We start from the raw sequence: 22,388 nt of genomic DNA on the forward strand, positions 1-22,388 counted from the left end.
GGAGCAGAACACAGAATAGTCTGTGTAGAGAGAGTAATATTACATACCATGAGGCCTTGGTTGTAAATAGTTTTAAATAATTTTAAGAAAAACAATACAGCCTATGTCGAAGTCACACACTGTGTAAGAGGAATCTCATTCAGCCAAGATTCAACAAGAAGCATAGTACAACAATCCAAACTAACACTTTAATACCTATTGACATGTTTTAGCACAGTTTGAACTATGTTGTGATCAATGTGGAGCAATCAAAATTCTACTTGCTTGTGCAAATATATAACAAATAATTGGAAAAATGAAAATAATTATCAAGCGACTTGGCTGCAAGAAGTAAAATGTCACATGTAAAAAAAGTGTGTGCGGTGTAGTGGGGCTGCACAATGCAGTTTTATTTCACTGTGAAATTTTTATGTTCAGTTCTGAATCTGCCTACACAACCAGTGTCTCAGGGACAGGCATACATAAAAAAAAACTTACAACAGTCTGAAAACCTCATTAAAGCTTCAAACATATTAAAACTTAGAAAACAAAGTGAAACTTAAAAAACGGCTTTAAATAAACGCTTAGGAGTAAAGTCATGACTTTAAGGTGACTGAATAAATTAAGTTCTTGTTTTATTACAATGACTCTCCAAATTTCCATTAATATCTTGATCCTGCTTTAGCAATTTAGTTTTTCTGTAACCCTTCATGGGAGGGAAGTAGGGCATGAATTTGCCTTGAGTTAGGCTACAATTGTATCTTGTTACGATCTGCATAGAGACCAATATCTAACTTTAAACATGAGATTTTAATTCCCAGTGACCATCTTAAAGGAATTGCACAACAAGATTTTGAGTTTTAAGACTTTCACTGTAACAAAAAAAACCCAAGAGCAACAATAACCCAACATTACCAAGTCGGCAACTAATATTCCAAACAAAAGGTAACTCTTATTAATACCTTAACATGACCGATAACCCCACGTGCATATGAGAACTTACGAATTAGGAGCAAGAGTAGGCCATTTAGCCCCTTGAGCCTATCCTGCCATTTGATAAAATCATGGCTGACTTGATTGTGGCCTCAAACCAACTTTCCTGTCCATCCCCTATACCCTTTGATTCCGTTGTCAATCAAGAATCTTTCTATTTCAGCCTTAAAAATATTCAGTGACCCTGCCTCCATTGCTCTCTGGGGAAGAGAATTCCACAGACCAATGACCCTCTGTTTACAGCACCCTGTCCACAGGATTAGTCTTTATAGAAAACAGCCCATAGTCACTTCAAAAAGGTTAATGTCTCCCTGTTTTGCAGAGTCATAACATCTGTTAAACGTGAAAGGTCTTCCACCTAAGTCTCCTGAGAATTCTTGAATCGACTTTCAGTAGTGAGGCACCTCTGGTGATTTCTTCTCCCAGCCACACCAGGGCAGAGTCTTTAGATTGCCATGTGATGTGTCTCTTTGACCAGAGATTGTCCTCCCCTCCCGTGTTCTGTCTGGTAGCTTGAAGCCTTCTCCTCTCTGCTGACCACACTAGCTGCAGTCTTTGTCTCTGTGAGACATGCCCAAAAAAATCTGAGACAGAAAGTTTATCCACAGTCTGCCCAGCTGCTCCTTCCTTTATTTTCAGTGTGAACAATTTTGCACAGCAAGTATCAAGCTGAGCTCCTGGCCTCCATGGTAACCAAGCAACACAGGGTTTTTGTTGGGTGGAACTCAAAACAGATCACATGACTCTTTTCAATACTCCATTTTACCTTGAATTAAAGAGACAGTCCAAAACATTGGCTCAAATCTTCCTGTCTTTGGATTGTCTGACCTCTGTGCGAATTGCCCAGGAGGTTTGAACTTCTGATGGGCAATTCTGCTGCTCCCCAGGATCCTCTACCAATGTCTTGGACCCTGAGTTAGTTGAAGACTTCGTCGGACAGTTCCAATGTACTTACTTGGATAGTTACCTAGGAAATGCTAGGCAGTAAAAACCCAGTCTAACTCCTGGGAAACCACAGAACTGACCCCTCCAATCACTCACACTGACTCCCTAATGAACCCCTCAACCCTCCAATGAAACCCCGATCCAACCTGACTATCCCTCCCGACTACTCCACCAACCACCTGACTACCGATCTGACCAAACCTGACTAGCTCCTTATCTGACTACCCCTCCAGGTCTGACTACCCACTCACTCCCTTGCCACCCTACCCACTTACCCACTACCTCACCCACTCTATAACCCTACCCATTCACTCATTCGTCCACTGTCTGGCATTTTGAAGAATGAGAGGTGATCTCATTCAAACATGCAAAATTCTTACAGGGCGTGACAGAGTAGATGCAGGAAGGATGTTTCCCCTGGCTGGGGTGTCTAGAACCGGGGGATACACAGTATCAGAATAAGGGGCAGGTTGTTTAAGACTCGGATGAGGAAGAATTTCTTCACTCAGAGTGGTCAATCTTTGGAATTCTCTGCCCCAGAAGGCTGTGAAGGCTTAGTTGTTGAGCATGTTCAAGACTGAGATCGATATATTTCAACATATTTAAAAACGTCAGGGGATACAGGGATAGTGCAGGAAAATGGTATTGAAGTAGAAGATCAGCCATGATCTTATTGAATGGCAGAGTGGGCTCTAAGGGCTGAATGACCTACTCCTGCTCCTATTTCTTGTGTGCACTCACCCACCCATTCATTTTACATTCATCCAATCACTAACATTGAGACTAGACATTTAAACTCACGACATGGCAGATGGTGCTGCCCCTGACTCCACTTTGCTGTGATAGAGCTCTCCGAAGGACACTGCTTCCGCGTTTCTGGAATGCCAGGCTCAAAAGACCTGGCGGAGCAGCGCAAGGTCGGGTAGAAAGTTTGAGTGGGCAATGATTGCCGCTTCTCGGAAGATCCAGGCCATAAACATCTTATAAGACCTTGCATTCATAACAATTACTGCGTCTCCATCTAGTATTCACTTTCCAAAGAATTCATGCTGGCATTTTCCTATTCCTCATATTTCCTTTCCTCTTCATTGACATGTATTTCCCTAGCTCAATGCCACTCTTCTTCCTTTCACCTTCATTTACCCCATCCAACATCCATTACCTCACACTGCATTGGTCTTTGCTTGCCACTTTGTGCATCTACAAAACTCACACGTACACATGAACAAACAACTTTTGGGGGAATCTGGAGCAAGATGGAGGACTGGATTTTCGGTCCCAATGTGAGTAGCTCGAGTTGAAAAATGTCATGGTTCACCACACCTTCCTCAGTAGAAACTGCCCCAAATGGTGTGATCTTTGCTCTGGGGTCGTGAGTGTAGGTGTGGGATTTGGCTTGTTGCCCCTGGAAGCAGATCGGAGGCAGCCATGCTGTGTTAAGAGTGCCAAGTTGGTTCTCTTGCACTTTGTCCCAGTTAGGTTACATGTTAGGTTCTCTAGCCTCCCATCCCATCACCCTCCACCCACTCCCCATGCTACCTCCATGCCTCCATATGAACTCAATGTCACTCATGCCCACCACCAATCCTCATGGCCCCTTGTAGCCCTATGCCAACTCATGGCCCTTCAATGTCCAGTATACACTGTCTACAGAATCAATGAATTCTATAGTAACAACTGAATGTGTGAAACTGCTTAGAAAAAAAAAGTGACTCATAATTTTTTGGAAAAGACAACTGATGTTCATACAACCCTATACAAGTGTCAATCAAACAGACCATTAAAGTATCAATAACAGCTACTCTAAGCGTTTGACACCTCTTAATCTTGTGCAAATAAACATTGAGACATTGACAAAAGAGATCATGAAAAATAACATATTATAACCACATAGAGATGTCAATCAAGCAAAGTCAATAGTTCACTCTGCCTGTGTTAAGAAACCACTCACATAATCTTTTTATAAGAGTCTGGACTCTCAGCCAAGCAGATTATCTTTTAAACCTATGCTGTCAAGGTATGAGTCAGACAGGCTTGCTGCTTCCTTGGAGGGAGCAAAATCATCTCCTTGCCCTGATTATTGATTAACATTGGCATGAGTCTAGAAAAGAGCTGAACTTCTCATCTGTGGAATATTAACTGTTGTAAGAAATCAAAAGGTAGGAAAGGCAGAGAAATATAAAAGAATTCATAATATGAATAATGATTTGTTCTTTGCTTAAGCTATGAGTGCAGTAACCCTATATTTGGGGAAACTGTCAACCCACATGATAACAAGCGCACGCCAGGTGGGTCATCTGGAGGAGAGGGGGCCCTGATCGCAGCTGGTGGTTCCATTCTTGGCATTGGAAGTGATATCGGTGGCAGCATCCGGGTGCCAGCTGCATTTTGTGGAATCTGTGGCTTCAAACCAACTGGAAAAAGATTGAGGTAAGAATGCAGCAATTATTTTTCCTTCACATTAACATGGGTGATTTCCTAATAATCCTTTCATCACCCAGACCTTGCAACCTCTTGAGGTTTGAACTACAATGGTAAAGGGTGGGGGCTGTGGGGGTTGGGGGTGGGGGTGTGCGCGTGGTGCAGGGGTGGTGGGGAGGGGGCGTGTGTGTGTGGGGGTGTTGGAGGGGGGGTGGTGGGAGTTGTTTTAACCTAAAAGAAGTGATTGAATTTGGGAGTGTTTTGCTGGTTAAGTGGGCTGAATTTGTCAGTGTGTCAGGAGGTCGACAGCAGCCTGCTGACTTCCACCTTCTACTTCACTGTTGCTGTGCGTCTGGAGCCACTGCGGGGGAGGTGGGTTACTAATGATAACATTTTAAAAACAATTAGCAGCTGTTTTAACTATGCTTATCAAATATAATTCTGAGGGCAAGGGTTTCTCTGGCCTTCTGGAACTTGGCCGGTAAACACAAGGCGGGACAACAGCAGGAATTAAGGGGGCTGAGCAAATTCGATAAGTACTCTGACATTGCATTGAAAGGCATTTGTTCACAGGGCTTGTTCTGAAAATGTACTTTTGTTACTTTGGAGGTGATGTGCAATACTTTGTGGTGGTCAATTCACTATCTTGGAGTGTTGTGCACCTGATCTACACTTTCCAGCTGGCAAATATTAGTTCAGAACGGGTGCCACATATTCTGTTTTACTTTGAGCCTTTGATGAGGACCAAGATAAGCAGCAGGAGTAGCTTCAGCTGCAGCATTTTCCTCACCAACCTTCCGTTCCACAGGAGAGAGGGGAAATACACAGAGGTGTAGCTCTTGAAGGCAACACCCCATTCACAGGGTTTATAAAAAAAGGATCAGCTTTCTGGATATGTCCGAGCACTGAAGCCTTAGGAGGCTTAGTGTTTCACACCAGGTGGTCATTGACATTTTCAGCCTTCTGGAAGAAGATCTCCTGTCTGTTGGCAGTAGCTGTCAAAAGTGCCACTGCCCTTGATTTCACCACCGCTGGCTCCTTCAAGGAATCAACAGATAATATTTTTAGAATCTCATCATCTACTGCTTATAAATGCATCTTGAGAGATGCATGTTTGGCATAGTTTGGAATGATATGCATTTTGCAACCGATGAGGCCTATCGGAATGAGCAAGCATTTGGATTTGCAGCTCTGACTGGCTTCCCTCAGATCCAGGGAGTCATCGACTCCACATGTGGGAATCAAAAGTTCTCCCAGATCACCCTGGAGCCTTAGTCAACTCTAAGGGCTTCCATTCCATTAATGCAATGTGTGTGCAACCACAAGATCACCATGCCTGTTTGTGTAAGATTCCCAGGGAGCTGCCATGATGCTTTTGTCCTTCCTGAGTTCTTCACACCTCAAAGCAGAGCTAAGAGCTGGCTCCTCAGAGACGGGGGCTACCTACTGAAGACCTGGCTGATGACACTTTTAAGGAGCACAGACAGATAGTAGAGGAGAGCCAGGAGAGAGAAACAGTCGAAGCCAGCTGACCACAAGAGCTGTCAGCAAACATGCACTCAGGATGCTGAAGATGCACTTTAGGTGCCTGGACAGATCTGGGAGCACTCTTTGTTATGCAACAACCTGGGTATGCAGAATAATAGCATTTGCTGCCCTTTGCACAACATAGCACAGCAGTGAGGAAGACTGAAGCTGCAGAGGGTGCTGAGTACACTGACTTCAGAGGAGGTGGTAGAGAAACTTTGATGTGTAAGGGCACCATCATGGCACATGGATGTCCTAATTCTGGCATGATTTAGTTAGATGCAAACAGTACACCCACCTTGCATCCAAATTCTGAACACCCTTGGGACCCCCCCCATCCTCCCAACCCCCAAACATGTAGCAGCCCCACAATCAATGGAGCAACCCTGTCACTGTCACCCATTACTCATCCTTAATTTTTGTCTCACTACAAGTGAGAAGGCCATTTGCCAGGCAGCAGGTAAAAATGGACAACATGGTGCAAACAAATAATTTTAATTTTACGGAAACATGCAGGAACTTAATCTAACATTGTGTTAAACATCAATATACACACACCATTGTGCAACTACAATTCTTTACTCTTTTTTTAACAATTTTTGCATGGTGCTACTGCTGGTTTCAGCAGAGGTAGAAGCAGGCTGTTCATATCCCTGATCTGACTGCTCAGATGCTCTTGTCTAATGGGTCTCTGGGTTTTGGAGCCTGCCTCACCAAAGTCTGCCCCCACCCCCCCCCACCAAACCCCCACCACACCTATACAAGGACAAACTCTGCCATCAGGTCAGAAGGCAGAATGGGAGTGGGGGATGATGGGCGAGAAGTGGGAGTACTTTGAGCAGAGTCCCCACTTCTGCCTCATGTCCCATCCCCACATCGCATATAACAATGAGCTGGAGAACAGTTTGCTGAATGGCCAAGGCTTGGTTTTCATCTTAAGGTGGCATTCTGAGTGTACAGGTTATAGGTGAAGGCCCAGCATGAACTCGATTGCCTCCAGCACCTGATGCTCTGTGCAAATGGCCACTCTTTCCATGGACATAGATATCATTGTGAAGGCCTGTGACATCGTGGTACTCATATTAGAGAGAGACTCTACCATTCTGTTTCCAGTCATTTACAGTGAGGCTTGGAAGGGTAACAGAACCTGACATATTCTCTGCTACTGCTCCCAGAGTTATCCTCCATGTCGACGGCCCTCAGATCTACGTCTAGCTGAGCAGCGCATGGAATATCCTGCTCCCTTCGATGGGGTTCATTACTGCATGCTCCATCTCCACCACTTGCTCTTGCTCACTTGTGAACTGAGAAATTCCATGTGAAAACCCAACTGCCTATCTTGCCAGTCTAATTGTGGTGTGTGTACCTGAGCTGGTAGACAGTGTGTCTGAGTCCTCTGCAGGTGCATCCTCAGAGTGGTTGATCTTCTATGAGGAGATTCGTGCTTCTCTTGTGGGACCCTTGATTCGTATATAGGCGAAGACGTGATTTAGAATGGTCAAAACAAGGTGTTGAGGCATCAATCTGCACGAGATCATATTTCACTGACAACTGACATCCGGGGTGAGTGTAGTGTGCCATGTGGCTGTTTGACATTGAATTCTGTCACCAGGTAGCTGGGAGTCGTCCTCCCCCACCACCCCCATCTCTAATGGCCAGACTGGCCTATGCAGTGCCATCGCCTCAGCAGCTGTTGATGTGGAAATAGCTGGAGGTCCACCTTCAGTTCTCTGCATCTCCCAGGTGTTCTGTGCTTGCTTCTATGGCAAGATGGGAGAGACAAGCCTATGAGTGTGAAAAATGGAATGTGTTGGGTGGATGGAGGGACAATATTTGTGAAAGGTCACTGATAGATGGATGTGACATTGCATTAAGTTAAGGGTGCATTTCACTAGTGACTGGTCAGGTTGCGATGTGAGGAGATGCCTCAAAGGGAGGGATGGGTGCACCTGAAGGTAAGTTTGTATGAGGAATGGAGTGCAGGAGAAGATTTGGGAAGGCAGAGTGAGCAATGTCATTTCCTTTTTCTGATCTGACAAGGTCATTAAACTTCATTTGCCAGGAGTAGGGCACCATACTCCTGCTGCTAACCACCTCAGCAATGTCCTGCCATGCCTTTCTATTTTCTGTAGCAGGCTTCTTCTGCCTGTTGGCCGGGAACAGCATCCCCCTGTGGGCCCTTACAGCTAACTGCATCAGCTCTAGGGAGGCATCAGTGAAGTGAAGTGCCATCTTGCCATGATGTGAACCCATTGCTGCAATTCCTCGCCCTGTTGAAACACTTGAATAATTTTTCAACTTTCATCCTATCAGAGCTCATAGGAACATAAGAAACAGGAATAGAAGTGGCCATTCAGCCCTATGAGCCTGCTCCACTATTCACCACGAACATGGATGATCTACCTCAATACCACCTAACTGCACTACTCCCAATCCCTAAATTCCCTAAGTATCCAAAAATGTAGAGATCTCTATCTTGAATATGTTTAGCCGCTGAGCATCTAAAATCCTCTGGGTTTGAGAATTTCAGTACCCCTTTAAATACTTCATCTGAAATACACTCATACAGGTCAGCATCACACTCAATTGTGCTAATTGGTTGGAGCACCCAGGAGTCAGATGCTCTCAAGGTGATCACTATGATGTGCAAGAGCAGTTTACATTAACTTTGCATTTGATTTTCTCTCCCTGGAACGTACCTGATACTTCTTTGTGACAGGAAACAGGAATAGAGCTTATGGAGAATGATGAATAGTAGTCGACATTTCAGCACTTCAATGGACTATGCTGGGCCCCATTGTACATTACCACTCCTCGGCTTTCTGTCTCTTTTAGGCAGCTGTGGGGGACAGCGGCCTCTCTGCTGATGCATCTGTTTTCATATTTCTTGTACCCACAATAGATCTGTTTTTTAAAAAAAAATGTGTTGTCCATCAATTGAAAAGATCTTTGACTGTAATGTCGGCATTATTTTTCCAAACTATGGGGCCAGAATATAACGCTCTTCAGGTGGGCGCGCATGCGCACACTCGCATAATATTTCGGTTGGTAGATGTGTGCCGGAGTCAGCAGCACGCACACCAACAATTAAAAGGCCTATTAAGGCCATTAAAATTATAAGTGAAAGAAATTTTTCGCTGTCTGTCCAACCTTCCAGTTGGCGGGCAGGCAAAAAGGCCAAGTGACCTTTGCATTTTTTTTAGAAAACCTCATCCATGGGCGTGATGAGGTTTCCAACAGCAAATAACAATAAAATAAAACTTTTAACATTTTATTAATAACATGCCCCTCAATGGGACATGTTTTATAACATTTTTAAAATCTTTATTTTTAATGTTTTAAACTCTTCATCTCCCTGAGGCAGCTCTGTGCTTTTCCCATGCACATGCGTGAGCTTGCGCTCTTGCCCTCCGTCTCCCTGCACCACCCCCCCCCCCCCCCCACACACACACACACACACAGATAGCGCTGCTGTGCGTGTTTCACACTGGGCAGGCTTTAATTGACCCGCCAGCATGAAATCGCGGTCCGTCTCTGATTGTGGGCGGCCCTGCATAGCCTGCCCAATGAGGGAAAAATCCTCCCCTGGGGTTAACGAGGATTTCATATTTTACGATACAGTTTTAACACATTTGGAAGGGAAAGCTCACATGAAAATTTGTGCAATTTCTCACTATCCTCTTTGAAAGCTAGCCAAATTATTCTGCAGTATATAATTAAAGATTTAGAGCATCTTTAATCTGCTGCAGGGAAATAGAACGATCTGCCTGTGACTCTGTAGATTTTAGGCGGGAGGCATGTTCTGTGCTGGGGGGTTGGGATTTGTTTTGAGGTTTGGAAATTCAGAAGACTGGGTTTTGCGGCCTTGCAGTTTAAAAGCTGCAGAACAACATTTAAATTTCTTTCTCTTGGGTCCCTGCCAGCCTTATTGAAAGACTGGAGATCTATTAGATGGGGAGGGCGATAGCACAAGCCTGAAAATGTTGCCTGGGAGCAGGTAATTCTGGGGGGAGGGGGTGGGGGGGCTGCTGGCGGGCGGGTTGGGGAATATTATTTAAGGCAGTGGAAATGAGTAAGATAGTAGTTAGGAGGCAGCAGACAGATTAAAGATATCGTTTCAGGAAACCTGATAGCACATCCATTATTGTCAATAAATACTGATTTCCACTTTTAGTCTTAGGGAGGGATCCTACATGATCAATCATGACCCTAGTAAAAGGTTCTTCAGTTGCTGGTATTGCGATTAAAAGGCACCGGCTTAATCACTGTTTGTGGTTTTCCTGTTACTTGACATGTATGACAGGTTCTACAAAGTTTGACTATATCCCTATGCAATCCTGGCCAAAAAAAATTCTCTATCTTTTCCTGTGTTTTCCTAATTCCTAACTGTCCACTCATTAGAATTTCATGAGCAATCCTCAGAATCTCATTTCTGTACCCTAATGGGATAACAATCTGATGCACCACACTCCAGCTTTGATCTGCTGCGACACGATCTGGCCTCCATTTTCTCATTAAAATATCTCCCTTAAGGTAAAAACATACTGGAGTACATTTTGTTTCAGTTTCTGAATAAACTTTCTGATAAAACTGCTTTAGTTGCAAATCCTTTTTCTGTAACCCCCACTAACCTCCTTGAGTTAAACACTTCAGTTGAATTGCACTGTAGTCTTTCCTCCTGAACAATGTTATTAAACACAGTTAATTAGATTTCTTCTTCTTCCCGATGAGCTTTTGATCTCGTCACGTAATCGTCACTCGTCACACAACAACCCAGGATACTCCTTCTGTAACACCTCTGTTGAAAACACTTCTGCAGGCTGATCATCTACCCTAGGCATCACCTACATTTGTAATTCAGCTATATCATTACCCAGAATAAATTGAACCCTTGTAATGGGCAATTTTTCCACTACTCCAACAATAACTTCACCTGTCCTGAATTCGCTCTTTAAATTTGCCTTCCACAACGGAATAGATTTAGCATCTCCATGAACCCCATTTATTATCACCTGCTCCATATGGAAAGACTTTCCCTTCACACACAAAGCCTTTAAACATTTCTGCAGCCTGCTCCTCAGAACTGTCTTTGGGTAAATTGTGAACACATTCCCACTTCTTTACCTATCACTGATTCTCCCTGTTTTACCTGTACACAAAACACTTTTTTCCTGTGCTGAACCTCAGACCCACAGTACTTTTACTTCCAGAACTTTCCAACAGACTTTTCCTACAATTTCCAACACACTGACTTTGTGTGCCCCACTTTATTACAATGAAAACACCTCCATTTTCAAATGTCAGTCCTACCCTCAGCACCTTCCTTTTTGTTCTGAGAAAAAACTTCCTGGGAATTCCCAGCCAATCCTCTTTCCTGACTCCTCTTCCCTTCCTTTCATCTTCCCACTTTCAATCCTTTTCTGATTTAAAAGGGTGATGAGAAAAAGGTTTAGCTCTATGAACTAACTCATAATCATCAGCTATCTCTGCTGCTTGTCTTACAGTTTAAACCCTCTGTTCCTCCACATGAATTCTCACTACCAAAGGGATTGAGTTTTTAAATTCTTCCGAAAGAATTACTTCCCTAAGAGCTGCAAAAGTTGTTTCTATTTTTAATGCCCATATCCACTGGTCAAAATTACTTTGTTTTACTTTCTCAAAACTCAATATAAGTTCGCTCAGGCTGTTTTCTCATATTCCTAAATTTCTGCCTATGCTTCAGGAACCAATTCATGCACTCAAAATAGCCTTTTCACCAATTATAATTCACCAATACCTCTTCAGACATACCTCATGCACTCTATCCAGCAACCTAGACTGTAATAATAAAATCCAGTACTCCTGTGGCCATTTCATCTGTTTAGCTATCTTCTCAAATGAAATAAAGAATGCTTCAACATCTCTTTCCTCAAACTGTGGAAGAGCTTGTACAAATCTAAATATCTCCCCACTGGGTTTTAGGTTAAAGGTTTTTTCATCATCAGAACTCTCCTCAGAATCTGAGATCTCCGTTTTAACTTCCAGCCTTTTAAGCAGGTATTCTCTTTCTCAAAATTCCAGTTCCAGCTTCCTTTCTTTCTCCTGCCCTTCTGCCTGCTCCCTTTTAAATTTCATTTCTCTTTCCTTCACTTCTAATTCAAGTTTTTTTCAGTTCCTTTGCTTGTTCAAATTCAAGCTTCTTCATTTCAAACTGAAGCCTCACTACCTCCAGCTGTGACTTGCTAGTGTCAGGCATCACTTCCAACTGCAGATGCTGCGCTATACTTTTAATTATACTTGATTTCCTAGCCCACGCAGATAACCCCAATTTTAACTTGTCTGCCAACTCTGTTAACTTACTCTTGGTTATATTCTGCAACCCCATCAGAGTTATATCTTCTACTCCCAGACAAGTCTTAGCAATTGCCATCTTGCAGTCTCACCACTTCTTAATAAAAACCTTACCAACTCCTGAATTCAATTGCTTCTCGTACTCATAACTTTAAGATTCACCAATTCCAAACCAGTCAAGAAATTACAAATAGTACCCTGCCAAGAACCCCCAATTGTTATGACACAGCAGTTGGTAAAGGCTGAGTTATTAAAAATCCCAGAGGGAAACTTTAAACAACTGTCAAAACCTATATTTTTAATTGGTATGTTTGAGATGCAGCTTTGAATTCAGAAATGAAACCACCAACCCCAAGGTTGTGTAGACATACACATGTCTACAAATTACTACCATAACAACTATTAAAGAAATCCCCAAATTAATCACTCCCAGATAATCTTCCCCAAGGCAACAATAACCCATAAACTTAAACAGACACCAGGCATAGCGCGTTTTATCTTACAAATTCAAAATGAGGTTCCTTTCCATTTGTTTCCTTTGCTGACAGTTAAAGGCTTACAGACAGCTTAGATCTCACATGTCTCTGACCCACACACACAACTGATTTCTGTTTATACCTAGCCTTCTCTTTGAATGCAAATTCTCATTGTATCAGCAGGCCCTTTGAACTCCACCTCTCCTAACAATAAAACTCCTTTCATAGTACCAATTTTTTTAGCAATATAAACATATTGCTGATGTTTCCTAGCTAGGTGCAAGATTTCACCCCTAGTCTTTGAATGGTTTATTCAGCAAAATGCAAATGTTCCTCTTTATCTTAACATCCTTACTGTTTAATGTCTCAAAACTACTAAACATCAAAATACCCAGACTAGCTGGCTTTAATCAATTAAGACACACACACTCTCACCCACAGGCACAGATGCTACTACAAGATGCTACTACTTAAAATAATTTCCAGTAACATTATATACATTAATACCTTCATGACAAGGCACACAGCCTCACTAAAATATTTAAATGACATTCCATCTTCTGCAATCGGATTGGTCCCCTGTCCCTCGCCCCACCTCCAATAAAACTAGAAGCGGAAGCATTTTCAACTTTTTGAATTTTTAATCTCTGAACCGACCCCAAACCTTCTGTTTTTGAAAGTTATGATTCAGCTAATGGAAGATATTCCACTGTTTTCCTGCTTTGAAGTTTTTCTGTGCTGGATTCCTTTGAAACTCACATATACCACTGCTATGAACCAATACACTAGAGCGCTGTTAATATTTATGAAGAGGAATCTGGTTCCTTTAGTAACATTTTTTTGTTAATATGTTATATAGTGGCAAAGGATTCAGATCATCTGTGCCTGGACAGAGAGCTGGTGAGTTTGTATGTAATTCCAACTGACCTTCAGGTTGTTTTCTTATATTGCCTAATATTTCTACCCTTCATTATAGTGAACAATTTGCCTGAAACAATTTTAATTCCCTGCCAACCTTTTTACTAGGTCACCTTAAAGTTTCATTCCTTCTGAAAAGAACAAGGTTAACTTCTTGTCCTTTGATTGTGATTTGATTTTAAGATACCTGGGATCATTTTGCAGTAAAATTTCTGTTATCCGGCACTTTACCAACCAGAATTCTTCATTAACCGGAATTCTGAGCGCAAGCTCCCATATCTCTAGTGAGGCCTCAACACCTGTGTGATCATCCTGGAGCTTTCTCATTGGATGAAAGCATGGAACTCACCTTACATCTCAGTTAGCCAGCATATTTGATTAACCGGCACCTCCCATTCCTGGAGCAAGCTGGATAACAGAGATTTGCTGTACTCCCTTGTCTCCACACTCGCACAAAAATAATAATCCTCATCTTTCCATGAATTAGTGAACCAGAACTGCACACAGTACTCTGAGCAATTTATCCAACTGCAATGCACCATCTTTTTATTTGTATGTTATCCCCCTACTAACAAACGGCAGTACCTTAATTGCCCCTTTTATTTTAACATTGCACCTTGATCACACATGAATGCAAATTCATTTTATCCAAATCCTTAGACAAGAATCACTTGTTAAACAAGCGTCTATTTCTCACACTCCGCACGTTTCAGTGAGCTGGGTAACTTGGGCCTAGATTTTCATGTGGGCGTCAGAACCAAATGGGCGACCCGAGCCTGCACTTGCTGGCAGCAGAAGGTGGTCCCCTAATTAGCCACCTCCATTTTTGCCATCCTATTAAGGACAACAGATGGGTTCCCAATCTTGCTGGCCCAATCAGAGGGCGGGCAGATCGGGAGGCTCGGCAGCCTCATCAGGGGAGGCGGGCACTGCAGACTCAGGTAGGGACCATGAGGATGCCTTCGGTGGTCAACACAGAAGGCCTGCACCGAAGACTTACAAGGCCAGTAGGGACATCAAGATGTGATGGAACTGCCTCACTGAAATCCTTTCATCCTCGTGGCTCCGTCACTGAGGTATGGAGCATCTGGCTCTGATGGCCCTGTGGCCTGCCACCAGGAGACCACCTCAATTGAACCAGTGGCCTCAGCACATGGTGGGGACTGCACTGACAGCGGTAAAATACTGGCACTGGCTCAGAATGGCATCTAATTGGCTGCCTGCTGCTTTCGGAGTGTGGTTCTGGCCCTGCCCCTGTGTAAGTCCCCTGGGGAGCCTTCCCATTATGGCCCCGCACCCACCAATTCCTCCCCACCAACACCCCCCCACCACCCCCCCCCCCCCCCCCCCCCCCCCCCTCACTATTTTCCTGGTCCGCATCTCCAATCTGTCTCCATAGGCTGGGAAAATTCATTCTTTAGTGTCAAATTTTGAAGTGTTGTGCAATTTCATGCATGTTTCCCAGTTTCCCCTCTGTGCCATTTTGTATCCCCTTGTGTGCACCCATGTGTTGATCTTTGCTACTTTTGGCCTTGCAATGAAAAAGAATCAGGAGGCAGAGCAATGCCAATGCAGGTTGCTCTTTGAAACAAATTTACTGACATTCTCACGACTGAGAATATAGTGATTCTGAGTGATGGGGCGAATTGAGTAGCCTTGCTATGGCTGTATTTCTTCCGCTTCTCTTGCTGAGGCAGCAGTTTAAATAGGTAAATGTTAGCAATCCAGATGAAGCACCATAGAAAGACATAATGATGACTCATGTCAGGTGGCAAGAATAGTATTTGGGTGCTTGGAACTAGTAATGTTTATATCAAGAGTTGCTCCTCTGAGCAAGCATATGTCCCATAACTGTCTCAAGAGGACAGATTGTTTCCACGTCACCTAAATGAAGCTTCCTCTGTAGATTATGTGTAACAATATCATAGAAACATTCTTTAGAAGTGGGATTCTGATTTTGTTACATTTGTTTTCCTCTGGATAATGTCCTCGGCCCAACCATCTTCAGCTGCTTCATCAATGACCTTTCTTCCATCATAAGGTCAGAAGTGGAGATGTTTGTTGATGATTGTACAATGTTCAGCACCATTTGTGACTCCTCAGATACTGAAGGACTCCATGTTCAAATGCAGCAAGAACTGGACAGTATCCAGGCTTGGACTAGTGGCATATAACGTTTGTGCCAGGCAATGACCACCTCCAACACGAGCGAATCTAACCATGGTCACCAGATGTTCAATGGCATTACCATCACTGAATCCTCCACTATCAACATCCTGGGGGTTACCACTGACTAGAAACTGAACTGGACTAGCCATATAAATACTGTGGCTACAAAGGCAGGTCAGAGGCTAGGAATTATGCGAAAAGTACCTCATCACCTGGCTCCCCAAAGCTTGTCCACCATCTACAAGGCACAAGTCAGGAGTGTGATGGAATACTCCCCGCTTGTCTGGATGGGTGCAGCTCCCACAGCACTCAAGAAACTTGACACATCCAGGACAAAGCAGCCTGTTTGATTAGCACCACATCCACAATATTCACTTCCTCCACCATCGACGCACAGTAGCAGCAGTGTGTACCATCTACAAGATGCACTGCAGGAATTCACCAAGACTCCTTAGACAGCACCTTCCAAACCCACGACCGCTACCATCTAGAAGGACAAGGGCAGCAAATAGATGGAAACACCACCACCTGGAAGTTCCCCTCTCAGTCACTCACCATCCTGACTTGGAAATATATCGCTGTCCCCTCACTGGCGCTGGGTCAAAATCCTGGAACCCCCCTTCCTAACAGCACTGTGGATATACCTACACCACACCGACTGCAGTAGTTCAAGATGGCAGCTCACCATCACCTTCTCAAGGGAATTTAGGAATGGGAAATAAATGCTGACCCAGCCAGTGAAGCCCACATCCTCTAAATGAATAATGTGCTGGGCTCCCCATCTTTGGGGATTGGGATATTTTTGGAACCTCCTCCTCCAGTGAGTTGTTTAATTGTCCACCACCATTCATGACTGGATGTGGCAGGACTGCATAGCTTAGATCTGATCCATTGGTTGTGGAATTGCTTAGCTCCATCTATCGCTTGCAACTTATGCTGTTTTGCATGCAAGTAATCCTGTCTGTAGCTTCACCAGGCTGACACCTCATTTTTGGGTATTTCTGATGCTGCTCCTGGCATGCCCTCTTGCACTCTTCATTGAACCAGGGTTGATCCCTTGGCTTGGTGGTAATGGTAGAAGGGAGTTCTGTTGGGCCATGAGGTTACTTATTGTGGTTGAGTACAATTATGCTGCTGCTGATGGCCCACAGCGCCTCATGGTTGTTCACACTTGAATTGTTAGATCTGTTTGAAATCTTCCCACGTCATCATGGTAGTGCCACACAAAATGATGGAGGGTATTCTCAATGTGAAAATGGGATGTCTCCCCGAGAACTGTGCAGTGGTCATTCCTACAGATACTGTCATGGACAGATGCATCTGCAGCAGGCAGGTTGGTGAGGATGAGATCAAGTATGTGTTTCCCTCTTGTTGGTTCCCTCACCACCTGCCACAGACCCAGTCTAGCAGTTATGTCCTTTAGGACTCGACCAGCTCCGTCTGTAGTTGTGCTACCGAGCCACTCTTGGTGATGGACTTTGAAGTCCCCAACCAGAGTCCATTCTGCGCCCTCGACACCCTCAGTGCTTCCTCCAAACATGGAGGAGTACTGATTCATCAGCTGAGGTGGGGCAGTATGTGGTAATCAGTAGGAGTTGCCCATGTTTGACCTAATTCCATCAGAATTCATGGGGTCCAGAGTTGATGTTGAAGACTCCTAGCGTAACTCCTTCTTGGCTGTATACCATTGTGCAGCTGCCTCTGCTGGGCCTGTCCTTCTGTTGGGACAGGACATACCCAGGGATGGTATTAGTGGTGTCTGGGACATTGTCTGTAAGGTATGACTCCGTGAATATGACTATGTCAGGCTGTTGCTTGACTAGTCTGTGAGACAGTTCTCCCAATATTGGCACTAGCCCCAGATGTTGGGAAGGAGGACTTTGCAGGGTCAACAGGGCTGAGCTTGCTGTTGTCGTTTTTGGTACCTAGGTCGATGCTGGGTGATCCATCCAGTTTCATTCCTCTTAGACCTTTTAGCAGCTTGATACAACTGAGTGGCTTGCTAGGCCATTTCAGAATGCAGTTAAGAGTCAACCACATTGCTATGGTCAGCATTTAGTAAATCAGCATTTAGACATTTTGCGATATTTGAGCTTCCTCATTACCATAGACTGTGCACACTATGAAGAAAGACATGCCAATTAATTATGAATAGGTGGCAAATTACTTTATAGTCCCAGTGAAATTGTTAGCAGAAAGGGACAATCTACATAGAATCATAGGGCAAAATTTTCACTGACCGGAGCTGCAGGGAGCGGGTTCATCTGAAAGATGGCAGGGGTTGGGGGACGGGTGTGGATTCCACTATTTGATATTCACTCACATACTATGAAGCTTTAACGCTCCAGCATGTAAGTGAAGATAGTGATTATTTCCTCGCCCAGAGGCCCATTTTGATTGACAGCTGGGCCTCCATTCAGACAGGGAGTCACTCACTGACAATCAGGGCAATAGATTAATCCATGTACATCTAGGGAAGGGTGGGGGGATAGTGAGTGTTGATTGGAGTGGGGATGGGGTCAACTGGAGGGGGCTGCTGATCCCGAGAGGAGGATGGACAGGTCAAAGGCCTCATGATGGGGAATCGGGGCCTTTTGGGAGGAGGGTGAGATTGCGCCTGAGACAGGCCTTGCTTATGGTAGTGGGGGGTTGGTTGGAGGCCTTAGAGGGGAAGGTCGTTAGGTGGGATGCAGTCATGGAGCTCCCTCAGGCAAGCATCTGGATGCAGGAGGTAGATGAGGAAGCCCTTATCCATGAATTCACCAAGTCCTCACCTTGAGGAAGCTATTGGGGTTTCCTGATGCCCAGTAAATCTGGCCATTATCAGGAAAAGTTCAAATTGCATGAAAATCAAGCTTGTGACTTTATAGTTAAAACTTTAACCCACCTTTGTGGATTGGGTTGATCTCATACTGTCTTGCAGTCTCAAATAAAGCCAGAAATGAGTGGGTTTGTGACAGGTTCAGGTCAGGAAATAGATTTCTGAGTTTTTAACTGCTTCCCCCCACCACCCTCTGCCTCTCCCACTCGACCCAAAACTGCCTGTTTTTCTTCAGTTAAAATTCAGTCCATTTGATTATAAAGGATGGTAGGGACCTGAAACTCACTGCCTTGGAAGAGTGGCAGAAGCAGAAACTCTCACCACATTTAAGAAGCACTTGGATGTCTATATGAAGAGCTTGTGAACTGCAGGACTATGGGCTGTGTGCAGAAGCTGGGATTAGGCTTGGTAGCTCTTTAATGACTGGCCTGGAGACAATGGACCGAATGGCTTCCTGTGTTGTAACTATTCTATAATTACAGCTCAGATGGAGGCCATTCAACCCAGTGTGTCTCAGCTATCATGTACCTCTACATGGCAGCATGTGTTCCCATTTTACTTCTCTGGAGTGGAGTCACAAATTTCAGATTGTATTGAATCTTTATTGAGCTTCAATTTGCTCCTCCTCTAGGTCAACCCTTGGAAAGTCACCCTTTTTCTAATACTTCAGCCAATGAAAATCCAGTATTTGGAAAATTGTTTCCCTGTCCAAAATGGTGAATGGGACACCAGAAGGATGAGAAAAGAAGGCAAAGAAAATAATTTAACTAGAAAAACTAATAATAAAGAAATAGAGATGAGAAAGTGAAAGGAAGCCCTCTGTACCTAGCTGAAAGCAAACTGTGTCATGGTAGAACTCAAAGATGTTTTTAAGTAATGCAACCTTTATTGTTTTTAGTTGAGGCGGCAGTTGGACCATTGGCCAGAGATGTGGATAGTTTGGCATTGTGCATGAATGCTCTGTTATGTGAAGACATGTTCCAATTGGATCCCACAGTGCCACCTCTTCCCTTCATTAATGAGGTAATGTGTGAGGTGAACTATATTTTTATCTTATACTTTTGTCTTTGCTCCTGCTCCCCCCTCCTCTCCACTACACAATATCAGAGAGGATTTCCAAAGCTTCTGATTTCTTCAGAATAGGAGGAGGATTATTGTGGTGGGCTTGTGCATGCTTTTCTCTTCTATCTCATGCTGCTCAAGGTGAGGGACGTCACTGTTAAGAATGGGATATTTTTTGACTTTTTCAGTGTCAGACGCATCCAGGTTAATTAAATTACCTGACAGATACAAGGGAAACTTGATGAATTTGTGGTCCCAACAGGGACTTCATGCTCTTGGGAAAATTTATTTGGGATTCAGGGATATACTTCCCATGATTTTGTGCCCATTCATTTTAACGGTCTGGAAATCATGGGAAGTGCAGTCTTGAATTCCTTATGTGTGCTCTCAGTCTAGAATTATTCTTGTAATCTGTAATATTCGACACCATTTTATAAAAGCATCCCTTAGTGTTTCCCTAGACATTTCCATTTCCCTGATAGTTGGACTCGCTGAGCCAGTTTACTAATTAGAAATGAATGATGGGTCATTCTGTTCTGTCATGCAACTGCACTCTACTACAGACTCATTTCAATTTCTTTGCCAATACATGCAGGCAGCTAATATTTGCAAAGATAAAAAGACCTTCATTCCATTAATTTAGATTAGATTTCAGAGCTGAAAGTAATATTCTGATATTTTGCCCAATGTCTGGTCTGGTTTGCTATAAATTTGTGCTGAATATTAGCTCAATTTTTTGTTTGTTTAGTTTTTAGATGACTACTTCAGTGATGCAATCTGACCAGAATGCATTTTAAAAGCAAGATATCACAGTGGTTGCTCTTCCCTCCTTCCTCCTCACCCTCTGGAATAAGTATTAGAGCTAATTTATTTAACATATCTGCTTCAGAACATGTCTGTTTATTATGTTGCTGCATGCAAGGAGTTCATTTTTGTTATGAAGTTTGGTAAACAGTGAGGAGGACTGTGAAAGAAAAATGGCTCAGAAGCAACTGGCCATAACCTCCGAGCTCCCCAGTGCAGATTTGTGGTGGTGGGGTGGGGAGGGTACCCCAACGATGCGCTGGGGAATCCCTCTGGGAATTTCCCAGGTAAGGGTTTGCACAGCAATTGCCTAGAAGCGTACACTTCCTCTGGACAATTGCGCTATGCTAGGGCCATCCAAAAATGCTGCTTAAATTGGAAAGTTCAGATGGTTCCGCTGGGGTTATACCAATAGTTACCCAGAAAACGTTAGAAGAATTAAAACCTCTTCTAACTTCTGGGTAACTATTGTAAAGACCCAGACCAATTCCTCCCCCACACCCCCCGCCGCCATCCCTGGTGCCTCCCCCACCCCTGACTAAACGCCTCCCCCTCCCATGGTATTCCCCACCCGCCAACCCTCCCATGGGATTCCACCCCAACCGCATGGGACTCCTCGGCCAACCATCCCCCACTCCCCTGCGGACCCGACACTTAATCCCTGACTGGACCCCCCCACCACGCCCATGTCCGAGCAGCCCCAGCCCCCACAATGTCCGACTAAGCTGCACCCCCTCAATGTCTGACTCCTCCCACACCACCCCCGATGTCCGATCCCCTCCCCACATCCCCACCCGATCTCCAATCACCAGACAAATCCTTTTCACTTACCTCAGGCCATTTTCTTCTCCCTAGCCTGTCAATTTCAACAGGACCTTTAAACTCACCTGCTCTATAGCAGCTAGTGCTGTAAAAAAAAAAAGGGGCGTTTCCTCCTTCAATTTGACGATGCTGGACTTCGACATTGGGCTTTGGAGACATCTGCGCTGCTTGGATCTCGCCTGACCTGAGTTGGAAGGTTGGGCGAGACAGGCACAGAAGAAATTTGGCACAGGTAAGTGGGCACGGAGTGGCAATCCGACGCTGATCGCAACTCCGAGGAAGTTGCAGTGTATTAATAGTTAAAACATAACAGGTGGTAAAAGCAATGAACCATGGATAAATACATAAATACAACATGTATAAAGAATAAATGGGACTATGTATTTCATGGAAAGACACTGAAGGGCGTGTAATAACAGAAAATCCTAAATATTTGATATACCATTCTCTAAAGCGTAAGTGCAGATAGATAGAAACATTAGAATTTGACAGTAGAATTATAGATTTTGTAAATAAAGGAGTTCAAAAATAAAGAACTAATGATAAGCTCATACAATACATTGGTTAGGCACAGCTGTAACATGTACAATTCAGGCAAGCCATTATAGAATGGGCATTAAAGATGTAGAGACCTTGCAATATAGGTTATTTTTCTGATAACGCTCGTTAGTGGAATATTTTACTTAATTAATGGTGCTACATAAGTTATTATTATAGTAGATATTTTTTTATTCTTTCAAGAAATGTGGGCGTCATTGGTTGGCCAGCATTTTTATTGTCCATCCCCAATTGCCCTTGAGAATGTGCTGGTGAACCGCCTTCTTGAAACCATTGCAGACCATGTGGTGTAGGTACACCTACAGTGCTGTTTGGGATGGAGTTCCAAGATTTTGACCCAGAGACAGTGAAGGATGGTGAGTGGCTTGGAAGGGCAGTTCCAGATGGTGGTATTTCCATGTGTCTGCTGCCCTTGTCCTTCTCAGTGGTAGAGGTCATGGGTTTGAAAGGTGGTGTCGAAAGAACTTTGGTGAGTTTCTGCAATGCATCCTATAGATGGTACACACTGCTGCCACTGTGCATCGGTGGTGAAGGGACTGAATGTTGAAGGTGATGGATGGGGT

The 22,388-nt window shown here is 43.9% G+C and overlaps 1 protein-coding gene across 1 annotated transcript in view; it reads left to right on the forward strand.

Annotated features, from left to right (window-relative positions):
- Positions 1-22,388, forward strand: part of LOC121289418 (vitamin D3 hydroxylase-associated protein) — a 70,884-nt gene that overhangs the window by 18,402 nt on the left and 30,094 nt on the right. The window contains exons 5-7 of the mRNA XM_041208879.1: positions 4,141-4,347; positions 13,531-13,571; positions 19,478-19,602. Coding sequence (XP_041064813.1) covers positions 4,141-4,347; positions 13,531-13,571; positions 19,478-19,602 — 373 coding nt within the window. The remainder of the gene's footprint in view (positions 1-4,140; positions 4,348-13,530; positions 13,572-19,477; positions 19,603-22,388) is intronic.

This window comes from Carcharodon carcharias, chromosome 16, assembly GCF_017639515.1.
Source record: "Carcharodon carcharias isolate sCarCar2 chromosome 16, sCarCar2.pri, whole genome shotgun sequence".
Classification (NCBI taxonomy): domain Eukaryota; kingdom Metazoa; phylum Chordata; class Chondrichthyes; order Lamniformes; family Lamnidae; genus Carcharodon; species Carcharodon carcharias.